General features: G+C 47.4%; 1 protein-coding gene and 1 long non-coding RNA gene across 44 annotated transcripts in view; both read right to left on the bottom strand.

Moving 5' to 3' along the window:
• Positions 1-22,485, bottom strand: part of ARVCF (ARVCF delta catenin family member) — a 594,486-nt gene that overhangs the window by 156,398 nt on the left and 415,603 nt on the right. For all 43 annotated transcript variants that reach the window (XM_083589903.1, XM_083589899.1, XM_083589871.1 and 40 more), the window contains one exon: positions 14,268-14,426. In XM_083589903.1, the coding sequence (XP_083446029.1) occupies positions 14,268-14,393 (126 nt within the window). In that variant the 5' untranslated portion in view covers positions 14,394-14,426. The remainder of the gene's footprint in view (positions 1-14,267; positions 14,427-22,485) is intronic.
• On the bottom strand, positions 1,381-1,638 carry LOC310751515. Its single transcript, XR_014542582.1, has 2 exons — positions 1,581-1,638; positions 1,381-1,485 (listed from the first exon to the last, which is right to left on the bottom strand). It is a non-coding gene; the product is annotated as an uncharacterized lncRNA (long non-coding RNA).

The following is a 22,485-nucleotide window of genomic DNA, read 5'->3' on the forward strand; positions in this document are numbered from 1 at the left end:
TTTTTAGATCGGCAACGAGGTCAAGAAAGAGAACAGGTTGTGGGTTAGGAGGAAAGGCTTATGCCATGGGTAGGCAAACTAAGGCCCGGGGGCCGGATCCGGCCCAATCGCTTTCTCAATCCAGCCCGCGGACGGTCCGGGAATCAGTGTGTTTATACATGAGTAGAATGGGTGCTTTTATTTAAAATGCATCTCTGGGTTATTTGTGGGGCATATGAATTCGTTCATTTCCTCCCAAAAAATATAGTCCGGCCCCCCACAAGGTCTGAGGGACAGTGGACTGGCCCCCTGCTGAAAAAGTTTGCTGACCCTTGGCCTATGCATTCCATTTCCCTGACTGTTAATTCCTGCATTGTAGTTGAGCTTTCACAAGATGCAAATTCCAGAAACCAAACGGAATACTGTACATGTTTCACACTCATTTCCACGTTGTTACCTGTTGCATCGCCTTATGCCATATATTCCCACTTGGCCACTTTGATCTGTGAAACTGGCTCAGTTACAAGCACCACTTAATACCCAATCCATCTTTTAGTGTGGTAGCGTTTACACTTTCAAATTCCCTGCCTATTGACATCAGGCTGGCACCTTCCCTGTACTCTTTTTGGCACCTGCAAAAAACATTTTTGGTAGGACAACCCAGATATGTAGAATGTGGACATGTCATTTTTTTAGTTTCTCGTCAATTTTAAGGTTTTAAAAAATGTTTTAAATACAGTCGTACCTTGGAAGCCGAATGCCTTCACTCCCAAACAAATTGGCTCTCGAATAATCGAAATCCAGAAGTAAATGTTCCATTTTTCGAACAATTTTCAGAAGCCAAATGTTCGGCGCAGCTTCCACTTGGCTGCAGGAGGAGTAGTACTGTGCTTTGGTTTCCGAATTGTTCTGGGAGTCGAATGGACTCCCGGAACACATTCTGTTCGAAAACCAAGGTACCACTGTAGTTGTTTTCAACTCTTGTCGCTGATAATTTTATGGTTTTTATTCTCTTTGCAAACTGCTTTGAGGGTTTTTCTTCCAGGAGGCGTATAAATTTTATGCAATTAAATAAATATGTACATAGATTTTTATTCCAGGAAACGAACTGTTTGCAGCCTCCTTGACCTGGAAAATTGCAGGAGTAAAACAACGAAAACTGGGGAGGTGTGTTGGCATATAATTCTCTCCTGCTGTTTTCTTGGGTGAATCATGGAGGGACAGAAGCACACATGGGTGGAAAGGCAGCAGCGCTCAAGAGTTTCAGACAAGGAGATTTCCCCCAGCCCTGTCTGGGGCTGCTGTGGATTGACAGCTAGCAGCTTCTGCATGCAAAGTGGATGCTCCGACCAGTAAGCAACACGTCTTCCTCCCTGCTCCCGGTCTGGGCTTAGATGAGTGATATACCGTATTTTTCGCTCTATAAGACGCACCCGACCATAAGACGCACCTAGTTTTAGAGGAGGAGAACAAGAAAAAAATATTCTCTCCCTCTCTGCGCAGCGCCTCTCCAGCAAAGCGGGAGGAAAAATGGAAGGGCTCCGTTTTTCCTCCTGCTTCGCTGAAGGGGCACTGCGCAACTTTCCCTTTCTGCGCCACACCTCTCCAGCGAAGTGAAGTCAGAACAGCAAGAGGGATCGCTGCGCAGCGAAAGCAGTGATCCCTCTTGCTGTTCTGGCTTCTGGGGTAGCCATGTGTGGCGATCACACAGGGCCCCCAGACGTTTGACGGTCTATTGACCCTGTGCCACCACTGCGATTGCTTTTTGCGCTGCCACCACCTCATATCTCACGGGGGCACACGGAGTCCAGTCAGTTGTTAACATTAACAAATAATCAAGTTTATTTTTAAATGCCGGAACAAGCTTATGGTTTCAGTTAGTTTTTCTTGACAGTTTCTTAATCTTAGTTTCCTACTGACCTATCTGTTCTTAACAACTTTAAACTGATTATTCCAACTTTCTATCTGACTCCACCTGACAATTCCTCTCACTCTCTCACAATACAACTCGATCAACCCACTGCCTATTCCTCCCTCTTCCTTCTCCAATTCCCAAACCTCAACTGAGTTTCAAAACCTCCCACTCTAACTTTTACTCCTCCCTTGCATTCCCACTGGCCAATCACATCACACTCATTTAACCCTTTCCTTATGACCCACCTAGGACCATACATGTCATCTCTTTCATCAGTACCACACCGACGTGCATTTATTCGTGCAAGGTTCAATGTCTTTCCATCGAACCTGCTGAACCACAGATTTTCCAAGGGTTTGGTGTCTCCGCTATGTGTGTGTGACGGGGAAACTGTTGAATCTCTTTCACATATAATGTTCAACTGTCCCCTACATAGCGTAGCCAGGGCTAAATTCCTGGGTCCTGCTTTACTGCGCTTGGTTGGCAGGCCTGTTGAGTCACACGCCGCACTGCTTTTGCAGGATACAGATCCTTCTGTAACTCTGCAGGTGGCGAGATTTCTGAATGCGGTTATCTCACACTCAAAAACCACCAAAAACCAACAACAACATCAAAACTAATCGAACTGTTATGATGAGAGTGCATGTCGGAGTTCGTCTTCAGTTTTCCTTTTCTGTGATCTGTCCCTTGGAGCTCTCCTGGCCCCAAGCTGTCACTTGGCTCTGCTCAATGACCCACTCTTGCATCGTGGTGTTCACCTCCTGTTGTCGGATATATCTGTTTTTATGTCCCTGTGTTTTTATGTTTGTACATATTTTATGGGCTAATAGCCGTAAATAAATAAATTGTAAATTGTAAATTGACCCACCTAGGAGGCAAACACCACACCACGCCAAGCCTCTTCAGGGCAGGGGGACTGTTCCTCCCATTGCCCTGAAGAGGCTTCACGCAGCTATCCCTGAAGCCAGGAGAGCAAGAGCGATCGGTGCGCACCAATCCCTCTCGCTCTCCTGGCTTCAGGGATAGCCGCGCAGCCAGCATTCGCTCCATAAGACACACACACATTTCCCCTTACTTTTTAGGAGGGGGAAAGTGCGTCTTATAGAGCGAAAAAAATACGGTATTCAGAACTACATATTCTCTTCATCTTGGGTTCCTTGATGGTGGAAAGGCAGGAAACAAACGCAGGAAAATAGCTAAAAGGCGGCGAGAGCTCTACCAATGCAGAGGAGTAACCGGTCCAGTTCTTTGACAGGCTTTTCATCATTTGCTCGGCATACAGATGGCCTCCTGGAGCGGGCAGACTGTGCCCACACCAGCTGTTCCCCATGAAATGCCCTGGAAACAGTTGCTACCAGTCAAATCGCATCCCAGAACCATCCCTCATTGGGGCTCCAGTTTTTGTTAACTTTCCCTTGCAAGAAAAGGCCGTTTCTCCTTCCTAGGAGACAGAACCCTCCTGTTCAACGATAATCTGCAAAATGCCAGGCTGGTTAATAAATCCACTTCAACAACATCCCTGGAATCTTACAAGGTGCATTTTGCGGGGACTTCCCTGGGCGAAACTCATCTAATAACATTTTTTAAAAGAGGGTTTGCGTTAATCGTTTCACTTGCTTGGCAAACAACCGCAGCAGCAAACTGTGTGAGTCAAGCGACTGAAATATTTGGGATGATTATAAAATGCTGCAGCCCCCAAATGCTGGTGTGTGTGTGTTGTGTTTGTTTGTTGTTCTTTTTTAAAAAGTAATTTTTATTACATTTTAATTTTTTTGTAATTACAATATCCATACATAAATCAATAAGCTTAAACATCGCTCTAACCGAGCATCGACCTCCTCCCGCTCCTCTTCCTGACTTCCATACATATTTACTTTATTGTTAGGATTTCTATAACCACTTTTTTACCTTCTCTCTTATTTTTATATTTCTCCTTATTAAATATATTGTCATTACAAAACATTTCAACTCAAAGCTACAAACGTTTTCAGATGTTTACAATATTCTTTCATATACAGTCATACTTCGGGTTGAAGTTGCTTCAGGTTGAGTGCTTTCGGGTTGCGCTCCGCGGCGACCTGGAAGTAACGGAACGTGTAACTTCCAGGTTTCGCCACTCACGCAGACTCAAAATGGCATCACACGCATGCGCGGAAGTGGCGAATCACGACCCACACATGCACAGATGTGGGTTGCGTTTACTTCAGGATGCGAACGGGGCTCTGGAACGGATCCCGTTTGTATCCAGAGGTACCACTATATAATATAAATTTGCTCCAGTCCTTTTGAAACAGTTCATCACACTGATTCCGGATCTTCCCCATCAGCTTTGCTAGCTCGACGCATTCGACCATCTTAGTCCGCCAATCTTCCAATGTGTGTGTGTTGTGTTTGAGTCCTTAGTTCATTGGTAGAGCATCTGCCATTCATTCAGAAAATCCCAAATTCAAGTTGTGGCATCTCCAGGCAAGGCTGGAAAAAGAGTCCCTGCCTGGAACCGCAAAGAGCAACTGCCTGTCAGTGTAGACAGTATTGGGCTAGTATTGAACAATGGTCCAACTCATGTTATTCCTCAATCACAGGGGGTTGGACTAGATGACCTCTGGGGTGCCTTCTATCTCTACAATTCTGTGATTCTGTGTTCCTATAAGAGCCTCTTGTCTTGCCCCAAAGTTCTTCCGCTTTGGTACCCCCACCATCCAGGTATGGTTCATTTTCAGGTTTTTTAGGGTGGGAATTTGCAGCTACTGCAACTTCTTTCACTCTGATCTCATCAGAGACATAATTACAAAAGAAAATATATCTTTAAAGAAAAATGATATATCTATTTGTAACTGGCTAGGCCACATGGGTGGTGCTGTGGGTTAAACCACAGAGCCTAGGACTTGCTGATCAGAAGGTCGGCGGTTCGAATCCCCACGACGGGGTGAGCTCCCGTTGCTCTGTCCCTGCTCCTGCCAATCTAGAGGTTCGAAGGCACATCAAAGTGCAAGTAGATAAATAGGTACCGCTCTGGCGGGAAGGTAAACGGCGTTTCCGTGCGCTGCTCTGGTTCGCCAGAAGCGGCTTAGTCCTGCTGGCCACATGACCCGGAAGCTGTACGCCGCCTTCCTCAGCCAATAAAGCGAGAGAGCGCCGCAACCCCAGAATCGGTCACGACTGGGCCTAATGGTCAGGGGTCCCTTTACCTTTACCTAGGCCACATTTTGGGGAAGATCTTTGCATGTCAGCTTCCAGCAAATGCAAACGATGAAAGCGGAAAGTTCAATAATATAGCACAGTTTCAAACCACAAATTAAAAACGTTCAAAATGTCACCAACAACTAACCAATTGACAAGAATCCATTGAAAAATACAGTTCGAGCCACCACAACGAACACATATTCTGTAAGACAATCTCAATTAAAGCTTTTTGAAACATCTTCAAAGCTGTTTTGAAGGCCAAAATGGACAGGGCCCCTCTCTAACCACTCACATCTGGCACCCAGAAGGGAAGGTGATTCTTGGGGTGCAAAGGTTTCCCACCCCTGCAATAAACAGATAATATAAACCAGGCTTCCTCAACCTCGGCCCTCCAGATGTTTTTGGCCTACAATTCCCATGATTCCTAGCGAGCAGAACCAGTGGTCAGGGATGATGGGAATTGTAGTCTCAAAACATCTGGAGGGCCAAGGTTGAGGAAGCCTGATATAAATGCTCTCCACACCTACCTTCCTGGTCTGAACCACTGAGATGATTGAGTGGGTATGCCACTTAGACAATATAACACCGCTCCTGAAAGACCTGCATTGGCTCCCAGTACGGGCTGACCTTTAAAGCCCTAAATGGCCTCAGCCCTGTATAACCGAAGGAGCGTCTCCACCCCCATTGTTCAGCCCAGACACTGAGGAGGAGGAAGAAGAGTAGTTTGGATTTGATATCCTGCTTTATCACTACCCGAAGGAGTCTCATAGCGGCTAACATTCTCCTTTCCCTTCCTTCCCCACAACAAACACTCTGTGAGGTGAGTGGGGCTGAGAGACTTCAAAGAAGTGTGACTAGCTCAAGGTCACCCAGCAGCTGCGTGTGGAGGAGCAGGGAAGCGAACCTGGTTCACCAGATTATGAGTCCACCGCTCTTAACCACTGCACCACACTGGCTCAGCTCAAGCTCAGGTCCAGCTCCAAGGTTCTTCTGGTGGTTCCTTCACTGCGAGAAGTGAGGTTGCAGGGAAACAGGCAGACGGTCTTCTTAGTAATGGTGCCCATCCTTTGGAACGCCCTCCCATCAGATGTCAAGGAAATAAACAACTATCTGACTTTTAGAAGACATCTGAAGGCAGCCCTGTTTAGGGAGGTTTTTAATGTTTGATGTTTTATTGTGGTTTTAATTCTGTTGGGAGCCGCCCAGAGTGGCTGGGGAAACCCAGCCAGATGGGCAGGGTATAAATAATAAATTTATTATTATTATTATTATTATTATTATTATTATTATTATTACTCAACCTTCATTTCTTCAAGTGCATGGAACACAAAAATTAATGCCAAACAAGACTGAACCGGTTTCTTCTCTGCTCGAATGAAGCCATCAGACTCTAAGTAGGATGTATGGTTGGGTAAGAAAGACGGGTGGCGTCCCCCCCCATTCCTTTTAAAGCTTGAGATGACTTAAATAATTTATAGAAACTTCCAAAACTGGAACAAGTTTCTCTCTCTCTCTCCCCACCCCAAATTGTGTCATAAAACAGAAAATAAGTAAGGAGAAAGCACTCAAGTATAAAAGCATTTTGACATTTCCAAGAGCTTACTTTTGACATATAGACTGTAAAATTACCAGGCCGAAAAGGTATAAGCCATTACCTTGTTAACAGGAGGCTATGAAAGAACATACCCTTTAGAAGACTATGAAATGGGGAGGTCAAGCTTCTCTCCCAAATGTCCACTTACGCTGAAAGTGGTGGAGCTTTTCTGAGAGAGGCCAAGAAAGGCTGCCTCCCACGGAAATCTGAATGAGGCGGGAAAATGTGGTTTGAGGGGCAGCATCATTGCTTGCCTTCACCAAGACTAGCGGCCTGATCCGAAGGTGGGTGGATGAATCATGGTTCCTCCAGACCACCAGTATTTTGCATGTGGAATTCAGGAGCATACCGGAAATATAGTAAAGGTAAAGGGACCCCTGACCATTAGGTCCAGTTGTGACCGACTCTGGAGTTGCAGCGCTCATCTCGCTTTATTGGCTGAGGGAGCCGGCATACAGCTTCTGGGCCATGTGGCCAGCATGACTAAGCCGCTTCTGGCGAACCAGAGCAGCGCACGGAAACTCCGTTTACCTTCCCGCCAGAGCGGTACCTATTTATCTACTTGCACTTTGACGTGCTTTCGAACTGCTAGGTTGGCAGGAGCAGGGACCGAGCAACAGGAGCTCACCCTGTCGCGGGGATTCAAACCGCCGACCTTCTGATCAGCAAGCCCTAGGCTCAGTGGTTTAACCCACAGCGCCACCCGCGTCCCACCAGAAATATAGCTTTGTGCAAATAAAGCCGTCCAACAACTTTAATACACTTTGAAGAATGAAGAGTGTCAAGAAACCCGACTCAAAAGTGCTGGATGAACTAACAGGAAGGTGTGTAAACAGCCTGCAAGCAAATTTGAGATGAAGATTCGATAAAGACCAGGGATAATCTAACCCCTGTGTAAGATCGTGTCACGGTCCGCTTCATGGGTGATTGAAGTCCTGGCAGGGGACGTCAGGACCAGGGGCAAGATGGCGAGGTGGGAGCAGGAATGGGGGTCCAGAAGCCAGGAGTCAGAAAGCCAAGAGTCCGAGGGTCAGAGAGCGGGGAGTTAAGAAGCCAAGGGTCCGATGGTCAGGAAGCAAGGAGTCACAAAATCAGGGGTCCGAGGATCAAGAAGCAAGGAGTCACGAAGTCAGGGGTCCGAGGATCAAGAAGCAAGGAGTCAAGGGCAGCAAGGCAGGGAACGTGTTGCTGTGGCAAAGAGCTGAAGGGAAAATGCTGACCTTATATCCCTTCCCAGCTCTTGCCACCAATCGGCCTCACCTGTGTGGCTGCACCTTGCCTCTTCAGAACAAACTTAGGAAGGCCCCAGTCCTGCAGAGTCCTATTGGTCACAGGGCCTGGCTCCTGCACGCACACCTGACAGATCGGTGCAAGCAAATGAGGATGAAGGCTCAATAAATAGGTCATCTCGAGGGAAGACTCCGTATATTTGAAGGGATTGTCTGCACCCATATTAGCCTTCCCACATTCTGAGATCTGCTTCACAGACCTGACTTGTTCACAGTATTCTTTGGGGGAATCCACAGGTGCTTCAAAAAGCAGAGACATCACCTTGCCAACAAAGGTCCGTATAGTTAAAGCTATGGTTTTCCCAGTATTGATGTATGGAAGTGAGAGCTGGACCATCAAGAAGGCTGATCGCTGAAGAATTGATGCTTTTGAATTATGGTGTTGGAGGAGACTCTTGAGAGTCCCATGGACTGCAAGAAGATCAAACCTCTCCATTCTTAAGGAAATCAGCCCTGAGTGCTCACTGGAAGGACAGATCCTGAAGCTGAGGCTCCAATACTTTGGCCCCCTCATGAGAAGACTCCCTGGAAAAGACCCTGATGCTGGGAAAGATGGAGGGCACAAGGAGAAGGGGACGACAGAGGACGAGATGGTTGGACAGTGTTCTCGAAGCTACAAACATGAGTTTGACAAACTGCGGGAGGCAGTGGAAGGCAGGAGTGCCTGGCGTGCTCTGGTCCATGGAGTCACGAAGAGTCGGACACGACTAAACGACTAAACAATAACAACAACAAATAGGTGCTTCAAATGGATGTGACCTCAGCCATGACCTAACCTGGGTAGGTGCTTCCAGGTGCTTCCTTCTCCTCCTGAGTTGCCCCACATGCAGGTAGCCGTGCACTTTTGCAGTAGCCCTGAAGCTCTTGCCTGGCTCACTGAATCCTTTGCTCCTGTGGCCCTGGAGGAGGTGAGGTGTGTGATCTGATAGCCAGCCATGAGCCCAGGTAAGGATTCCCAGTCTTAGGGAAGGGTGTCCAGACTGAATGGCACTATGAAGCCACTGGAAGTCTGGAAATCAGATGGCGGGGGGGGGGAAGGGTCCTGACTCCTTTGCTCCTCCTCTGAGTAGACCTCTGGGCACAGGCTGAGCACAAATACCTTGCATGCATTTGAGAAAGAACAGGCCCGGGAGGGGGAGAGATTAATTATGTTCACTGCAGCAAAGGCAGATCATGATAAGGATATAGAAGAGTGAGAGAGTGTAAGAGACATATTTCAGAAAGAGCAGATTTCATCAGACACCTTTTTATGCAGAGATTCCCCAGCCCTTAAAAACAACCAGCCAGCCAGCCAACCACGGGATCCTTTTAATCAGCCACAGTATTAGTCTGCGGAAGGGAGGCGGGGAAGGTAAACGGTTTGTGCCTTCCCTGTCCAAGGTGACCTTCATTGTTTTAACATGCTAAAATGTTTGGCTTTCAAGAGCAATTGCGAAGATTTGCGATTGGTACCTCTGAAAGAGTCCTTTGTGCTTTGAATGATACTTACGCAGGGTCCTGGCTGGCGAGGTACATTAGATGAAAGGAGCCAAACAGGAGTTTGGAAAAGCAATTATTCACAGAAGCGCTCTCTCTTTGTGTGTGTGTGTTGTGTGTACACACACTCTCTCTCTCACACACACACCCCGTATGGGGGAAGGCCTGTGCTTGCAACTCAATGACATTTGCCAGGTTTCGAAACAGGATTAAGGCAGTGGTGGGTAGTGCCCGTTGCAAAAGGGGCATGGCTCAGTGTTAGGGTACCCACCTTGTATGCAGGTGGCCCCAAATTCAATCTCCAGCACTTCCAAGCAAGGGCTGGGAGAGATTCCCCAACCCAAAACCCTAAAGAGCTGCTGCCTGTCAGTGCAAGGCAATACAGAACTAGGTGGACCAGTGGTCTGACTCAGTAGAAGGCAGCTTCCTGTGTCTTAAGGCAGCGGTTCTCAACCTGTGGGTCCCCAGATGTTGTTGGACTACAACTCCCATCATCCCTGAGCTCTGGCCTTGCTAGCTAGGGGTGATGGGAGTTGTAGTTGTTGTAAACAAAAATCTGCCCTTTTCCCTTATGGGGTATCCAAGAACCCATATAGAGTCCTTACATAGGTTCCCTATTGGTAGGAGAAGATAACAGAGGCCAACCAGAGAATATTGAGAAGCAAAGCAGCTAGTAAGCTTGATCTTTATTGATCTGTTGCAACAGGGTGCTCCCGTCACCCACAGGAGAGGAGGAGGAACCCAGAACAATGACGCACAAGGCCTTATAAAGACTTTTGAAATTGCCACCCTGTAGATCAAGACCACCCCCAGAAACATCATACATACATCACAGAAGGGGTGTAACCTAAGACCACCCCTCAGATACATCACACCTACATCACAGAAAAGGCGGTCTAAAACAGAAATTTTAATATTGTTTTTCTCCTGTTGTTGTTTATCTCCTGTCTGGCAGGTTACTTGATTGGATTGCCTGGGGAGCCTGGCCATTCTTTTGTCATGATAAATACCATGTCGCAGGCTCACACCCTATTCAAACACAGACATACCCTTAAGACAGGATTTGTGAAGGAAAAGACAATGGGGAGGCTTTTCCATTTTGACCTTGCAGAGAAAAGATGTGGTCAGTTTAGGAATCAAAATGGTTCCAGGTTGGCCTTCCTGTGCTGATCTATGTATGTGCTTGGTTGATACACTTATGAACATTACGATATATCTAAGACCATAAAATTCCTATCACATAGTTCAACAACATCTGGGGACCCACAGGTTGAGAAAGGCTGTCTTAAGGGAAGGGCCAGTTCTCAGTGACAGAGATCCAATTTTCGCATGCAGAAGGTCCCAGGTTCAATGCCCGTCATCTGAAGGAAGAGGAGATAAACTCTAACAGGAGTCTTTGACAAACAGCCCAATGTGGCTGTTGAGTGTGCAGCCTTTAATGCAAGGATGTTTCTGGGCAAAAACTCCCCTCGCCTCTAACCAATGGGCCAGGCTGGCTGCAGCTGATGGAAACTGGAGGGTCACAGGCTCCCCATCCTTGGTCTATGCTCAGACACAGCAACTCTGCAGAGTCTCCACTGGGCATCTTCCCTCGCCAAGGATTGAACCTGCAATGCATGTGTGCTCCACCACTGAGCTCTGGGCCCCTCCGGGATAGGATGCTCGCCTTTGTTTTAAATGATTTACCGGCTCCCTTGCTGGGAAAAAGATACCAGGTATCATATACATTTCTCTTCCAACCGCAAATATGTTTCTTATCAGTGGTATGACTATTCTGGGCAAATTCTGTCATCTGTGTGCCTGTCTTTCTTTATCTAACAGTTAGCGTGCGGCGGAGGCCCCTGCTAGTTCCATGAAGCACAATGCCCATTAAAGTGCAATCCTCCATCTTATCTCCCTGCAAGGCTTATGTTGCAGCCTCGGCAAACACGGCACCTCGGATCTGATCCTCCCTCTCTCCTTTTCACTTTCTAAGGAGGAGCTGGCAGGGGCTGATGCATTAGGGAAATAGAGTGTTGCCCCTCCAACCTCCACCTGCCTGCTTTCCTACCTGCAAGGAGTCCAGGAGGTTACACTGGCTGCCAGCTTGTGATCTTCCTGAGTCTCCTTGTTGCCCCTGTACAACCCAAGAGGGAGGAGGATGGGGACAAAAGCAGTTAGGTGGCTCACTTGCCATTGGCTGTGGCACCACCTACCATTGGGGCTCCAAGGGGCACCAGCCGCCCCCCGTCCGCCTCACCAAGTCTAATCTCTGCTATGATTCACACATCTAATTCCCCCTCTCCCCGCAAAATAAAATACCATATTTTTCGCTCTATAAGACGCACCCACCCATAAGACACACCTAGTTTTTAGAGGAGGAAAACAAGAAGAAAAAAAATTCTGAATCAAATGTTGTTGAAGAGGCTATCCCTGAAGCCAGAACAGCAAGAGGGATTGCTGCGCACCAATCCCTCTTGCTGTTCTGGCTTCAGGGTTAGGGGCGCAGCCTGCATTCTCTCCATAAGATGCACACACATTTCCCATTACTTTTTAGGAGGGAAAAAGTGTGTCATATAGAGCGAAAAATATGGTATGTTTGAAATAGTCAGAAAAGGTTTGTAAGATCCACAGCTGTGCAAAAACGGGGAAATGGGACCCTGCCTTATATCAGGCAAGGTTATTAGTCCAGTTAGTCTAGTGCTGTCTACTCTGACTGGCAACAGGGACAGGTTCCTCTGATCATCCGCTACCTGTTTATTTTAATGGCAGATGCAGGTGATGGAACCTGGCCCCTTGTACCAGCAACCTATGCACTCCACCAAACTATAGTAAAGGTAAAGGGACTCCTGACCATTAGGTCCAGTTGTGACCGACTCTGGGGTTGCGGCGTTCATCTCGCTTTATTGGCCGAGGGAGCCGGCATACAGCTTCCGGGTCATGTGGCCAGCATGACTAAGCTTCTTCTGGCGAACCAGAGCAACACACGGAAACACCGTTTACCTTCCCGCTGGAGCGGTACCTATTTATCTACTTGCACTTTGACGTGCTTTCGAACTGCTAGGTTGGCAGGAGCAGGGACCGAGCAACAGGAGCTCACCCTGTTGCGGGGATTCGAACCACCGATCTTCTGATCGGCAAGTCCTAGGCTCTGTGGTTTAACCCACAGCGCCACCCGCGTCCCTATAGTTCCTCCGATAACTATCCAAAGAACGCTTGGTGATGATATATGCAATTTACCTTTAGCTTTTGACAGGCTCTGGGAACCAGCCCAGCACCCAGTGGCATCCCAGGCAGGAGGGTCAAAAACCCCCAAGTAAAAGTGAGTTCTCAAGCGCTCGAGAGCAAGGAGAGCCCAGTTATGTGGAGGTTTCTGTTCTGTTTTCAGAACAGGAACGTTTCTGTTTTCCCCCTGGTCACCTGCCTGAGCTGTCTGCATTTTGCTTTTTTTGGCTTATTAAATCCAGGGGCAGGGAACTTTTTCTCCACCTTGAGGGCCACGTTCCCATCTGGGCAATCTTCCCAGGGCGACACGCCAGTGATGGCCAGGGCCAGAGGCCAAAGCATGCAGTGAATGCATGTAACAGTTCACCCTCGTACAGGCGGACAGCTTCTACATACCCTTGCACACATCCTTTCGAAACAAAATAAAAAAATTCCTTCCAGTAGCACCTTAGAAACCAACTAAGTTTGTTATTGGTATGAGCTTTCGTGTGCATGCACACTTCTTCGGATAACAAACTTAGTTGGTCTCTAAGGTGCTACTGGAAGGAATTTTTTTATTTTGTTTCGACTACGGCAGACCAACACGGCTACCTACCTGTAACTAGAACACCCCTCTCTGTTGCACAACCAGGGGAGCTGAAGGCGTTCTCAAGGTCCATCAACACCTTCCAGCCAGGCATAGATATTCAGAGTGCCAAGGAGTGCTGGAGAGGGGTGTCACCTGGGGAGGGCTCCAAGGGCCAGATGAAGAGATGGAGGGCCGCATTTTCTTCTTCAATGCCTACACTCCATAAGCGTCAGATCAATATATCTACATGGTGCATAGGGAACAACTTGCACCTTAATATCCGCAAGACAAAGGAGATGGTGTTGGACTTTCGGAGGAAGAGAGGAGAACTAGCCCCACTGTACATCGGGGAGGGCTGTGTGGAGAGGATCTCTTCCTTTAAACTCCTAGGAGTTTATCTCAGTGAAGGCCTTACTTGGAAAATCAATACAACCCAGGTGGTTAAGAAAGCCCAACAGAGACTCCATCTCCTCAGAGTACTGCAGAAGAACGATGTCAATCAACATTTGATGATCTCCTTCTACCGGTCCACAATAGAAAGTGTCCTTTCATACTGCATCACGGTGCGGTACGCTGGTTTAACATCAACTGATAGGAAGTGCCAACAGGGGGTGGTGAATACAGCACAAGATATTATGGGCTGTCCCATGAATCCGCTGGATGAAATAGCGGACGAACGTTGCCTCAGGAGAGTGAGGAAAATTCTCAGGGATGATTCACACCCTGGCCGGCACTTTCTTGATCTCCTGCCCTCAGGCAGAAGATAAAGAAGCATGATTAGTCGCACCAACAGGCTGTTAGGCTGCTGAATGAAAAGATAACTACAGGGCAACTGACTTTCGGGTTTGGTGGGTGTGCTTCAGTAAACGAGGGGAATTAAGACTAAGAGAGCTGAGTGGGGGGTGCTCGTGTAATCTCACTGTATGCAAGTTGTACAAGTGACAATAAAGTATTTAAATCAAACCACAATAAACCCTAGATAAAACTGTGCTCCTTTCACCTCCCTATACCCTGTTGAGAGGTCTTGGCAGAGAAAAGGCCAAAGCCGATGGTTCCTACCTTGGTCTCGGTTCTCCTTGTGGTCCCGTCTTCTGAAGTCACAATGGAAACGTGGGACGTTGGGGTTCCAGGGTCTTCCTCCACAGTTACAGTCTCTTCTACCATTTCCTGGGGCTCCTGCATCATTGCTATTGACGTCTGGTTGCTGGGGCTTTGCTCCTAGAGAATAAAGGACGGATTGTGTCAATGCTGGGACAGAACTGGGTCAAATGTATGTTGGAAGTGTAAGGAAAAAGAAGGGACATTTTACCATATGTGGTGGGAATGTGGAGAAATTTAAAAATTCTGGGAAATGATATATAATGAGTTGAAGAAAATGTTTGAATTAACATTTGTAAAAAAAACCAGATTGTTAGGGATTGTAGGAAAAGACCTGCCAAGGAAAATAAAGAATTTATTTATGTATGCGGCAACGGTGGCAAGAGTCTTAACAGCGTAAGGATGGAAGAATGAGGAAACCCCGACAAATGAACAATGGCAAGAGAAATTGATGGATTATGCAGAACTGGCGAAATTGACATACAAACTATGAGACAAGGACAACTGTGACTTTAAAGAAGAATGGGAACTTTTTACAAGCAACTTAAAAAAACAACAAAATGAACTGGACTCCTTGGCAGGTTTTGAATAAACATACACAAATTTATTGACTGTTGATATAATAGATAGACCATTTAAGGATCTTTACAATTTGACAATATGCAGAGAACAACATGTGCTGAAAAATCAGAGAGAGGAATGGAGGGAAGTCTTGGGGGAGAGGAGGGAGGATTCTTTTTGGGGAGGGGGATAATTGGGGAAATGATGAAGATGATATGTTATGATAATTTGTTATAGTGAAATTATTTTTTTAAAAATGCTGGGACAGAACTGGATGTCACAACTGCACAGAAACACCCACATGCAGGTAAGACTCAGGTGCCTCCTTGACCTTCAAAGACCCCTTTTGTACTCCCCACGTTCACACCAATTCAGCAGCAACCTCTGTGGACCCTCCTGATCAATTAGGAGAAGTGAGTCCTTCCTGATAAATGCTCAACCCCGGCATCCCATCACCAGGCTTTAGCTCCTGTATTGAATTAGGCATGTTGTGTATGTGACAATGGCTGCGAGAGTCTTAATAGCACAAAGATGGAAGACTGAGGAAATCCCGACTAAAGAACTATGGCAAGAAAACTTGATGGACTATGCAGAACTGGCAAAATTGTCACATAAGCTCAGTGGCGTAGCGTGGGGGGTGCAGGGGGGCCGGCCGCACCGGGCGCAACATCTGGGGTTAGGGCAAATCCACGGGTTAGGGGGCGCAAATCCATGGGTTAGGGGGCGCAAATTACTTGCCTTGCCCCGGGTGCTGACAACCCACGCTACGCCACTGCATAAGCTATGGGACAAGGATAACTGTGACTTTAAAGATGAATGGGAACCTTTTACAAAGTATTTAAAGACGCAACAAAGTGAATTGGACTCATTGGCAGGTTTTGAATAAACACTCACAAACTTTTTATTGATAACAACCAGCTAGATAAATTAAGGATTTATACAATTTTGTAACATGCAGAGAACAGCAGAGATTGGAAGTGAGGGAAGTCAGGGGGTGGGGAGGGGGGTTGTTTTATGGGAGGGAGGGAGGAGGGAGAAAAATGGGGGGGGATTAAGGATGGTATGTTTTAAGATAATATGTTTTGTTTAAGTTCCTAATAAAAATTATATCTATATTATAATATAATATAATATAATATAATATAATATAATATAATATAATATAATATAATAATATCATTATATTATATTATATCTATATAAAAGAATTAGGCATGTTGTGTCTCCCCTAGCAAGGCAGGCATTCTGGTCACATGGCAAACTCGCGCTGCATCTTCAGTATGGAGTTTGTGCCATCACAACCCAACAATTAAATCAGGGGTGCATCTACAGGATCTGGCGAAGGACGAGAGAGGATGGCCCCTGGCCACGCCGCGGTTTAAATTTCCAGTGGCCATGGCTCCCGTCAGTGCTGATTGGACCACAAGGGCCTCCCCTGGGCAGGGCCCCAGCCAGCGCCAGTGACTCAGCCGGGCAGCGGCGAGGAGGGGGCTGATATCCGCCCCCAGCCGGATCACTGCAGGGCCCAATGGCCGGTCGCAACGCCACCCACCAGAATAGGTGAGTAGACTTACTGGCACACTCCTTTTAAATCTACAGAAAAAGCACATCACAGGGACTTCTCTATCGATCGCATAGAATCACAGAGCAGGAAGAATAAAAACTAGGCATAATTCTGATTCACTTAAAAATTAATTGCAATGGGCTGGTTTAATTTTGTTCGCTTAATTATGGCAATAGCTTTACTTTCTTCTGTAGCACTTGATTGTAAACGTAAATCACTATATATTATAGTTAATATACAGTGGGGAGGAAAGGAACTGAACTGAACAGAAAAGAGGGTCAGCTTGCCTGCAGAGGCCACCCTGCAGATGCTCTAAATAACGCCAGTAAGTGGAGTTCATTCAAAGGTGTCATTTATTCCCTATTTACAAAAGGCCATTTCTACATATTTAAAAGCTATTTGCTGCTCACAACGAGCCAACCAGTTCTTATTTAAAGCGTCTGTAAGTAAGGAATGGGCTGCTTTGAATGTTGCTTGGTGGGCTCAGTTCTCTACAACTGATGTGCCTTGACAAACCCAAAGTGCAGAAAACCGAGTCTGAAGGAGCTTGTCCAGGTATACGCTGAGCTACTATGTGGCTAACCAAGCTTTGCAGCCAAAAATGCAAGCTACATACAAAAAAATGAAGGCACCAGAGTCCACTAGCTGAGCTATCCTAGTGGTTCAGCGAGGAAAGAGCTGCCGCTTAACTCCAAGCCAGGACACTGGATCCGTCTCTCTCAGTATTGTCCACCATGACTGGCATTGTCTTTCTAGGGTATGAGGGAGGAATCACTCCCAGCCCTAATGGGAGACGGGAGAAATTGAATCTGGGGCCTTCTGCATAAAAGGCAGATGATCTAATACTGTGGTACCTCAGGTTAAGAACTTAATTCGTTCTGGAGGTCTGTTCTTAACCTGAAACTGTTCTTAACCTGAGGTACTACTTTAGCTAATGGGGGCCTCCCGCTGCCGCCGCATGATTTCTGTTCTCATCTTGAGGCAAAGTTCTTAACCCAAGGTACTATTTCTGGGTTAGCGGAGTCTGTAACCTGAAGTGTCTGTAACTTGAAGCGTCCTTAACCCAAGGTACCACTGTACTGAGTTACAGCCCTTCTCCAAACAATGAAGGGTCACAGTGAGCTGTCTTATACTGGTTCATCTAGGTAAATTAAAAGTAAAAGACCCCTGGACAGTTGAATCCAGTCAAAGACAAGTATGGGGTTGCGGCGCCCATCTCGCTTTCAGGCTGAGGGAGCCAGCGTTTGTCCACAGAAAGCTTTCCGGGTCATGTGGCCAGCAGGACTAAACCGCTTCTGGCGCAATGGAAAACCGTGACGGAAACCAGAGCACACGGAAACACCATTTAGCTTCCTGTTGCAGTGGTACCTATTGATCTACTTGCACTGGCGTGCTTTCAAACTGCAGGTTGGCAGGAGCTGGGACAGAGCAACGGGAGCTCACTCCTTCATGGGGACTTGAACCACCAACCTTCTGATCGGCAAGCCCAAGAGGCTCAGAGGTTTAGACCACAGTGCCACCCACGTCCCTTTTACCTTCCCTTAGTCTATCCTGTGCTAGGTTAAGGGTCTAAACAAGGACAGCCCCTATCACTGAAATTTGTTGTGTTATTGCCTTTCTGGAACAGGTATCTCATAAGCTAGAAGTATCTAAAGGACAGAGCTCTAATGATAGATATCTATTTCCCCCCATATGACATGATTATATTTCTTATATCAATATGGAGGCACACGGTTGCTCATCGCCACCAGAATATGCAAATGTCTGGCTCATCTAAGACTTTGCAGAACCTTTATTCTCAATAATGGATGGAACTTGCAGGTGGAGAAGACTTTTGTTTTTACATATCTTTGTTATTTCGCAAAGGGAATCTTTGTATGAGTCAAGGCTCAGTGGTTTAGACCAGAGCTCCACCCGCATTCATCTAGACCAGTATTGGCTACCAGTGGCGTAGCGTGGGTTGTCAGCACCCGGGGCAAGGCAAGCCCCCTAACCCGTGGATTTGCGCCCCCTAACCCTAACCCCCAGATGTTGCACCCGGTGCGGCTGGCCCCCCCTGCACCCCCCACGCTACGCCACTGTTGGCTACACTGACAGGAAGCTCTCCAGGATTTCAGACAAGGTTTTCCTGGAGATGCAAGGGAACCTGGGTCCTTGTGCATTCAAAGCAGACGTTCTGTTCACTAGATATCATCTTCTTGATAACCTTCACGAGTGTTTGATAACGTCCTTCATTCCTCGATGCTTTGCCGTTATATTCCCAGACAGATCCCCACCTCGTCCCTCATTTTGCAGCCCTGCGGGGTTAAGAGGTAAGGCCTATCCATTGTTGTGCAGCAGCAGCAGCAACAACAAAGTTGTCTGTTTGCGCAGCCAAACAGCTTTGAATGCTCTTTGTTAAAGCACATGGGAAGAAAATGCTCTTCTTAATCCTCACGTGGTTTTCCAAAACTCCTTTGAGACAAAACCGGCTAAGGTGCCCTTGTTCCGGACAGTTTTATTTACAGCTACAGACTGACATTTTGGAAGAATACTGAACGTCGCAATTAAGGGCTTTGGAGTTTAACCCTGCAGGCAGTTTTAGCTCCCAGTCAGCTCAAACAATAAGCCCAGTCACAAAGCCTTCCCAACCTTCTTCAATAGGCGCTGCCCTGTTTAAACCGGGACGCACACAAAGTCATCCCTTCTTTTAATGAGGCCTGTTCTGTCTCCTTACCCGCCCCCTGGAATCGGAAATTGGACAGGAAGGAAAATAACAATCCGTTAAAATGTGGCTTCTTCATCGTCAAATCTTGGCACACCACTATCTTAGCTGAAGACAGTGGCGCCTAAAAATGTCACCGAAAGAACCCGCAAATGCGGACGGGGGACAAACGGACCTGAACACCTGTCAGCTCCAGATTCCGACCAGGAAAGGAAGAGGATCCTGTTTGTTCAGCTATGCTGCTCACACAACTCTTTCCAACTGAAAAATGGGATTTTGACCCCTCAACCATTTCACTGCTCCGTTCATTTTTGTTATTTAAACCCAGCACTCCTTTTCAGAATTCATTTCTGAAAATCGCATTTGCTTTGTATCTGTTGTGCTCACTTTACAATTTTTTTTAAAAAAAGGTTTCTCTTCCTGCACAGCAACTATTGCATGTTTATTATTATTTCCTGCCTCCCCACCAGGGGTGGAGGAAGGGGGGTGCAGTTGGGGCAGGTGTCACCACTGAGGGGGGGGTGACAAAACGTTGGGCGGCACTCGCCTGCAGCACACCTGAGCCACGCGTCTTTCCTGGGAGTGACGCAGTGGCTTGGGCGTCCGCAGGCTCTGCGCTGCCCCAAACGGTCCGCCCGCCGCCTCACCCTCAGCTGCAGGGCGGCTGAGTGGGAGGAGGCAGGCAGACTGACTCCTCAGAGGCCCCAGCAGAGAATCCTGCCCCGGCTCACCCCGCCCCCGTGGCCGGCTGGCCCCACCTGCTGCCCCAGGCGCCCAATCGGCTTGCCCCGCCGCTGCTCCGCACTTCCCACTTCCAGTCTCTTTCTTTCCTAAAGTACAGTCCTGGCTCCCCCGCAAAGAATCCTGGGATGTATAGCTTGTTAAGGATGCTGAGAGCTGTTCATAGAACCCCCATTATTCCCCTTACAGTACAGTACCCAGAGTGGTTCCGTGGCCAATCCCTTCCCCCAGGGAAATTCTGGGAATTGTTGCTGTCACGGTATGGTTCACGGGTGATCGAAGTCCCGGCAGGGGATGTCAGGACCGGGGGCAAGATGGCAGGGTGGGAGCAGGACCGGGGGTCCAGAAGCCAGGAAGCCAAGAGTCCGAGGGTCAGAGAGCCGGGAGTCAAGAAGTCAAGGGTCCGAGGGTCAGGAAGCAAGGAGTCAAGGAGTCAAACGCAGCAAGGCAGGGAACGTGTTACTGTGGCAAAGGGCCGAAGGGAAATGCTGGCTTTATATCCCTTCCCGGCTCTTGCCACCAGGTGCTGTGAGTTATCAATTGGCCTCACCTGTGCGGCCACGCCTTGCCTCTTCAGAACAAACTTAGGACGGCCCCAGTCCTGCAAAGTCCTATTGGTCACAGGGCCTGGCTCCTGCACACACAACTGACAGTTGCTCTGTGTGGAGAATAGGGTTCTCCTACCAACTCTCAATATTCGCTTGATGCAATGGTGCCTAACTTCCCAGCAAACTTCCCTGCAGGCATCATCTAACCTCCAGAAGGGCTGTGGCTCAGTGGAGGAGGAGGTGCTCCGGATGGAGAAGGTCCCAGTTTCAATCCCTGGAATCTCCAGGTACGGTTGGGAATGTCTGAAATCCTGAGAGCTGCTACTAGTTTGTGTGTCAGGAGTCCAAGTTCCCAGCTTGATAACACAGTAAGTGTAGATAATTAAAAAGGAGGATTTATTGCAAAAACAAACAAATAGCTTCAGACGGCTCTAACAAAGCATCATTACTCAAGATGACCCTTCTTAAGAGTCCTTCCGGTGTCGACAGAAGAAATTGAACTTACAACCCTTACATCTCTGGTTTTGCTTCCTATCTATCAGCCCTCCCATTCGCCGACTCCTCAGATGTAGTGGGACAGTCTCAACCTCTTCCTGCTCCAAGAGGCTGTTATTTGCTCCTGTGTGTGCTTCCAGTGAGCTTTGGCTGTGTTCAAGCCTGCTCTCAGCTACAGTCTTATCAGCCAGCCCATCAAGGTCAGGAGAAGCCGAAGTCTGCAGCTGCCGGTTTTCCTCTGTCTGACTAACATCAAAGCCTCCCTGTTCCGAAAGGCTGCTTTCTGCAGTTGGCTGCAAACCTTTCCTTGGAGCTGGCTCATTCATGACACTGTGTGAGCAGAGCTGAGCTAGATGGTTCTATAAGGACGCTTTTCTATCTTCCTCCCTTCAAAACTTTGTGCAAACAAATCAGGACGAGTGCCCAAGAAACAGGCAATCTGAAAGTGGCCACTATATTTTTTAGTTACTTATTGTGTTTATATCCCACCATTTTCCTCCCACCATGGAGCTCAGGGTGGCATACACTGGTTCTCCTTTAATTCCCACATCAACCCTGTGAGGTAGGTTAGGCTGAGAGACAGTCACTGGCCCAAGGTCACCCAGTCATGGCCGAGTGAGGATTCGAACCCAGGTCTCCCAGGTCCTAGCCCAACACTTTAACCATTACACCACACAGGCTCTCCAATGCATTTCACGTCCCGAAATTTCATGTCTTGCCGACACCACCACGAAGCATCCTCCCAATTTTCTGGAATACGAGAGCTCTGGATATCTCATTATATTACAGATGCTAATGTCTTTCAAATCAGGGTCCATTCTGGGGCGTACTAGACTGGGAATCTTTTCATCCTTTGCTCTAAATCCCTCTGCAGTAAAACTGTTTTGTGACAATAAACCCAGGGAGAATAACAGGAGGGAAAGGAATATTTTTCTGCTCTTTTCATGCACTTTTTGTGACTCTCTCTCTCTCTCTCTGCTCCCCACCCCACCCCCAAAAGAAAATCCACCGTGTTTAGAATGAAAATAAAATTCACACTTTGTATTCAGGCTTGCCTGTGGGCAAAGCAAATCTTTAAAGCCTGGCACTGAGACATAAGCATCCTGCAAAACTGGAGCATGCTGGTTTTAAATGAGCGCTGGTGAGCTAGTGTTTTATCCAGCGACTGCCTTGGAAATGTGAGTCCCGAGAGCCTTTTGGGGACGGATCTGCATTCCTAAAGTAGCTCACTATCCATTGGAAGAGATGGTCTCCCGTCAAAAAAATAAATTAAATTCCTGCTTGGCTCCCTATGCAGATGTCACAGTTTCAAGAGCAAATTTCCAGGCGGAGTTGGGATGGCACTGCTATCTTACTGCTATTTGAGGTAACCAGAATATCCTGCCTTAGGCCGTATCTGCACCATACATTTGAATCAGTTTCATACAATTTCAAGCAGCTACGGGAGCCGTAGTTTGTTGAGGGCAATGGAAGTTGTTAGGAGACCCCTGTCTGCCTTGCAGAAAGACAACTTTTTTTCCCTAGAAGACAGCCATATTTTATTGTGTCTATTCTCACTGCGTATTG

The sequence above is a fragment of the Podarcis filfolensis genome (assembly GCF_964270895.1).
Source record: "Podarcis filfolensis genome assembly, chromosome: 16".
Classification (NCBI taxonomy): domain Eukaryota; kingdom Metazoa; phylum Chordata; class Lepidosauria; order Squamata; family Lacertidae; genus Podarcis; species Podarcis filfolensis.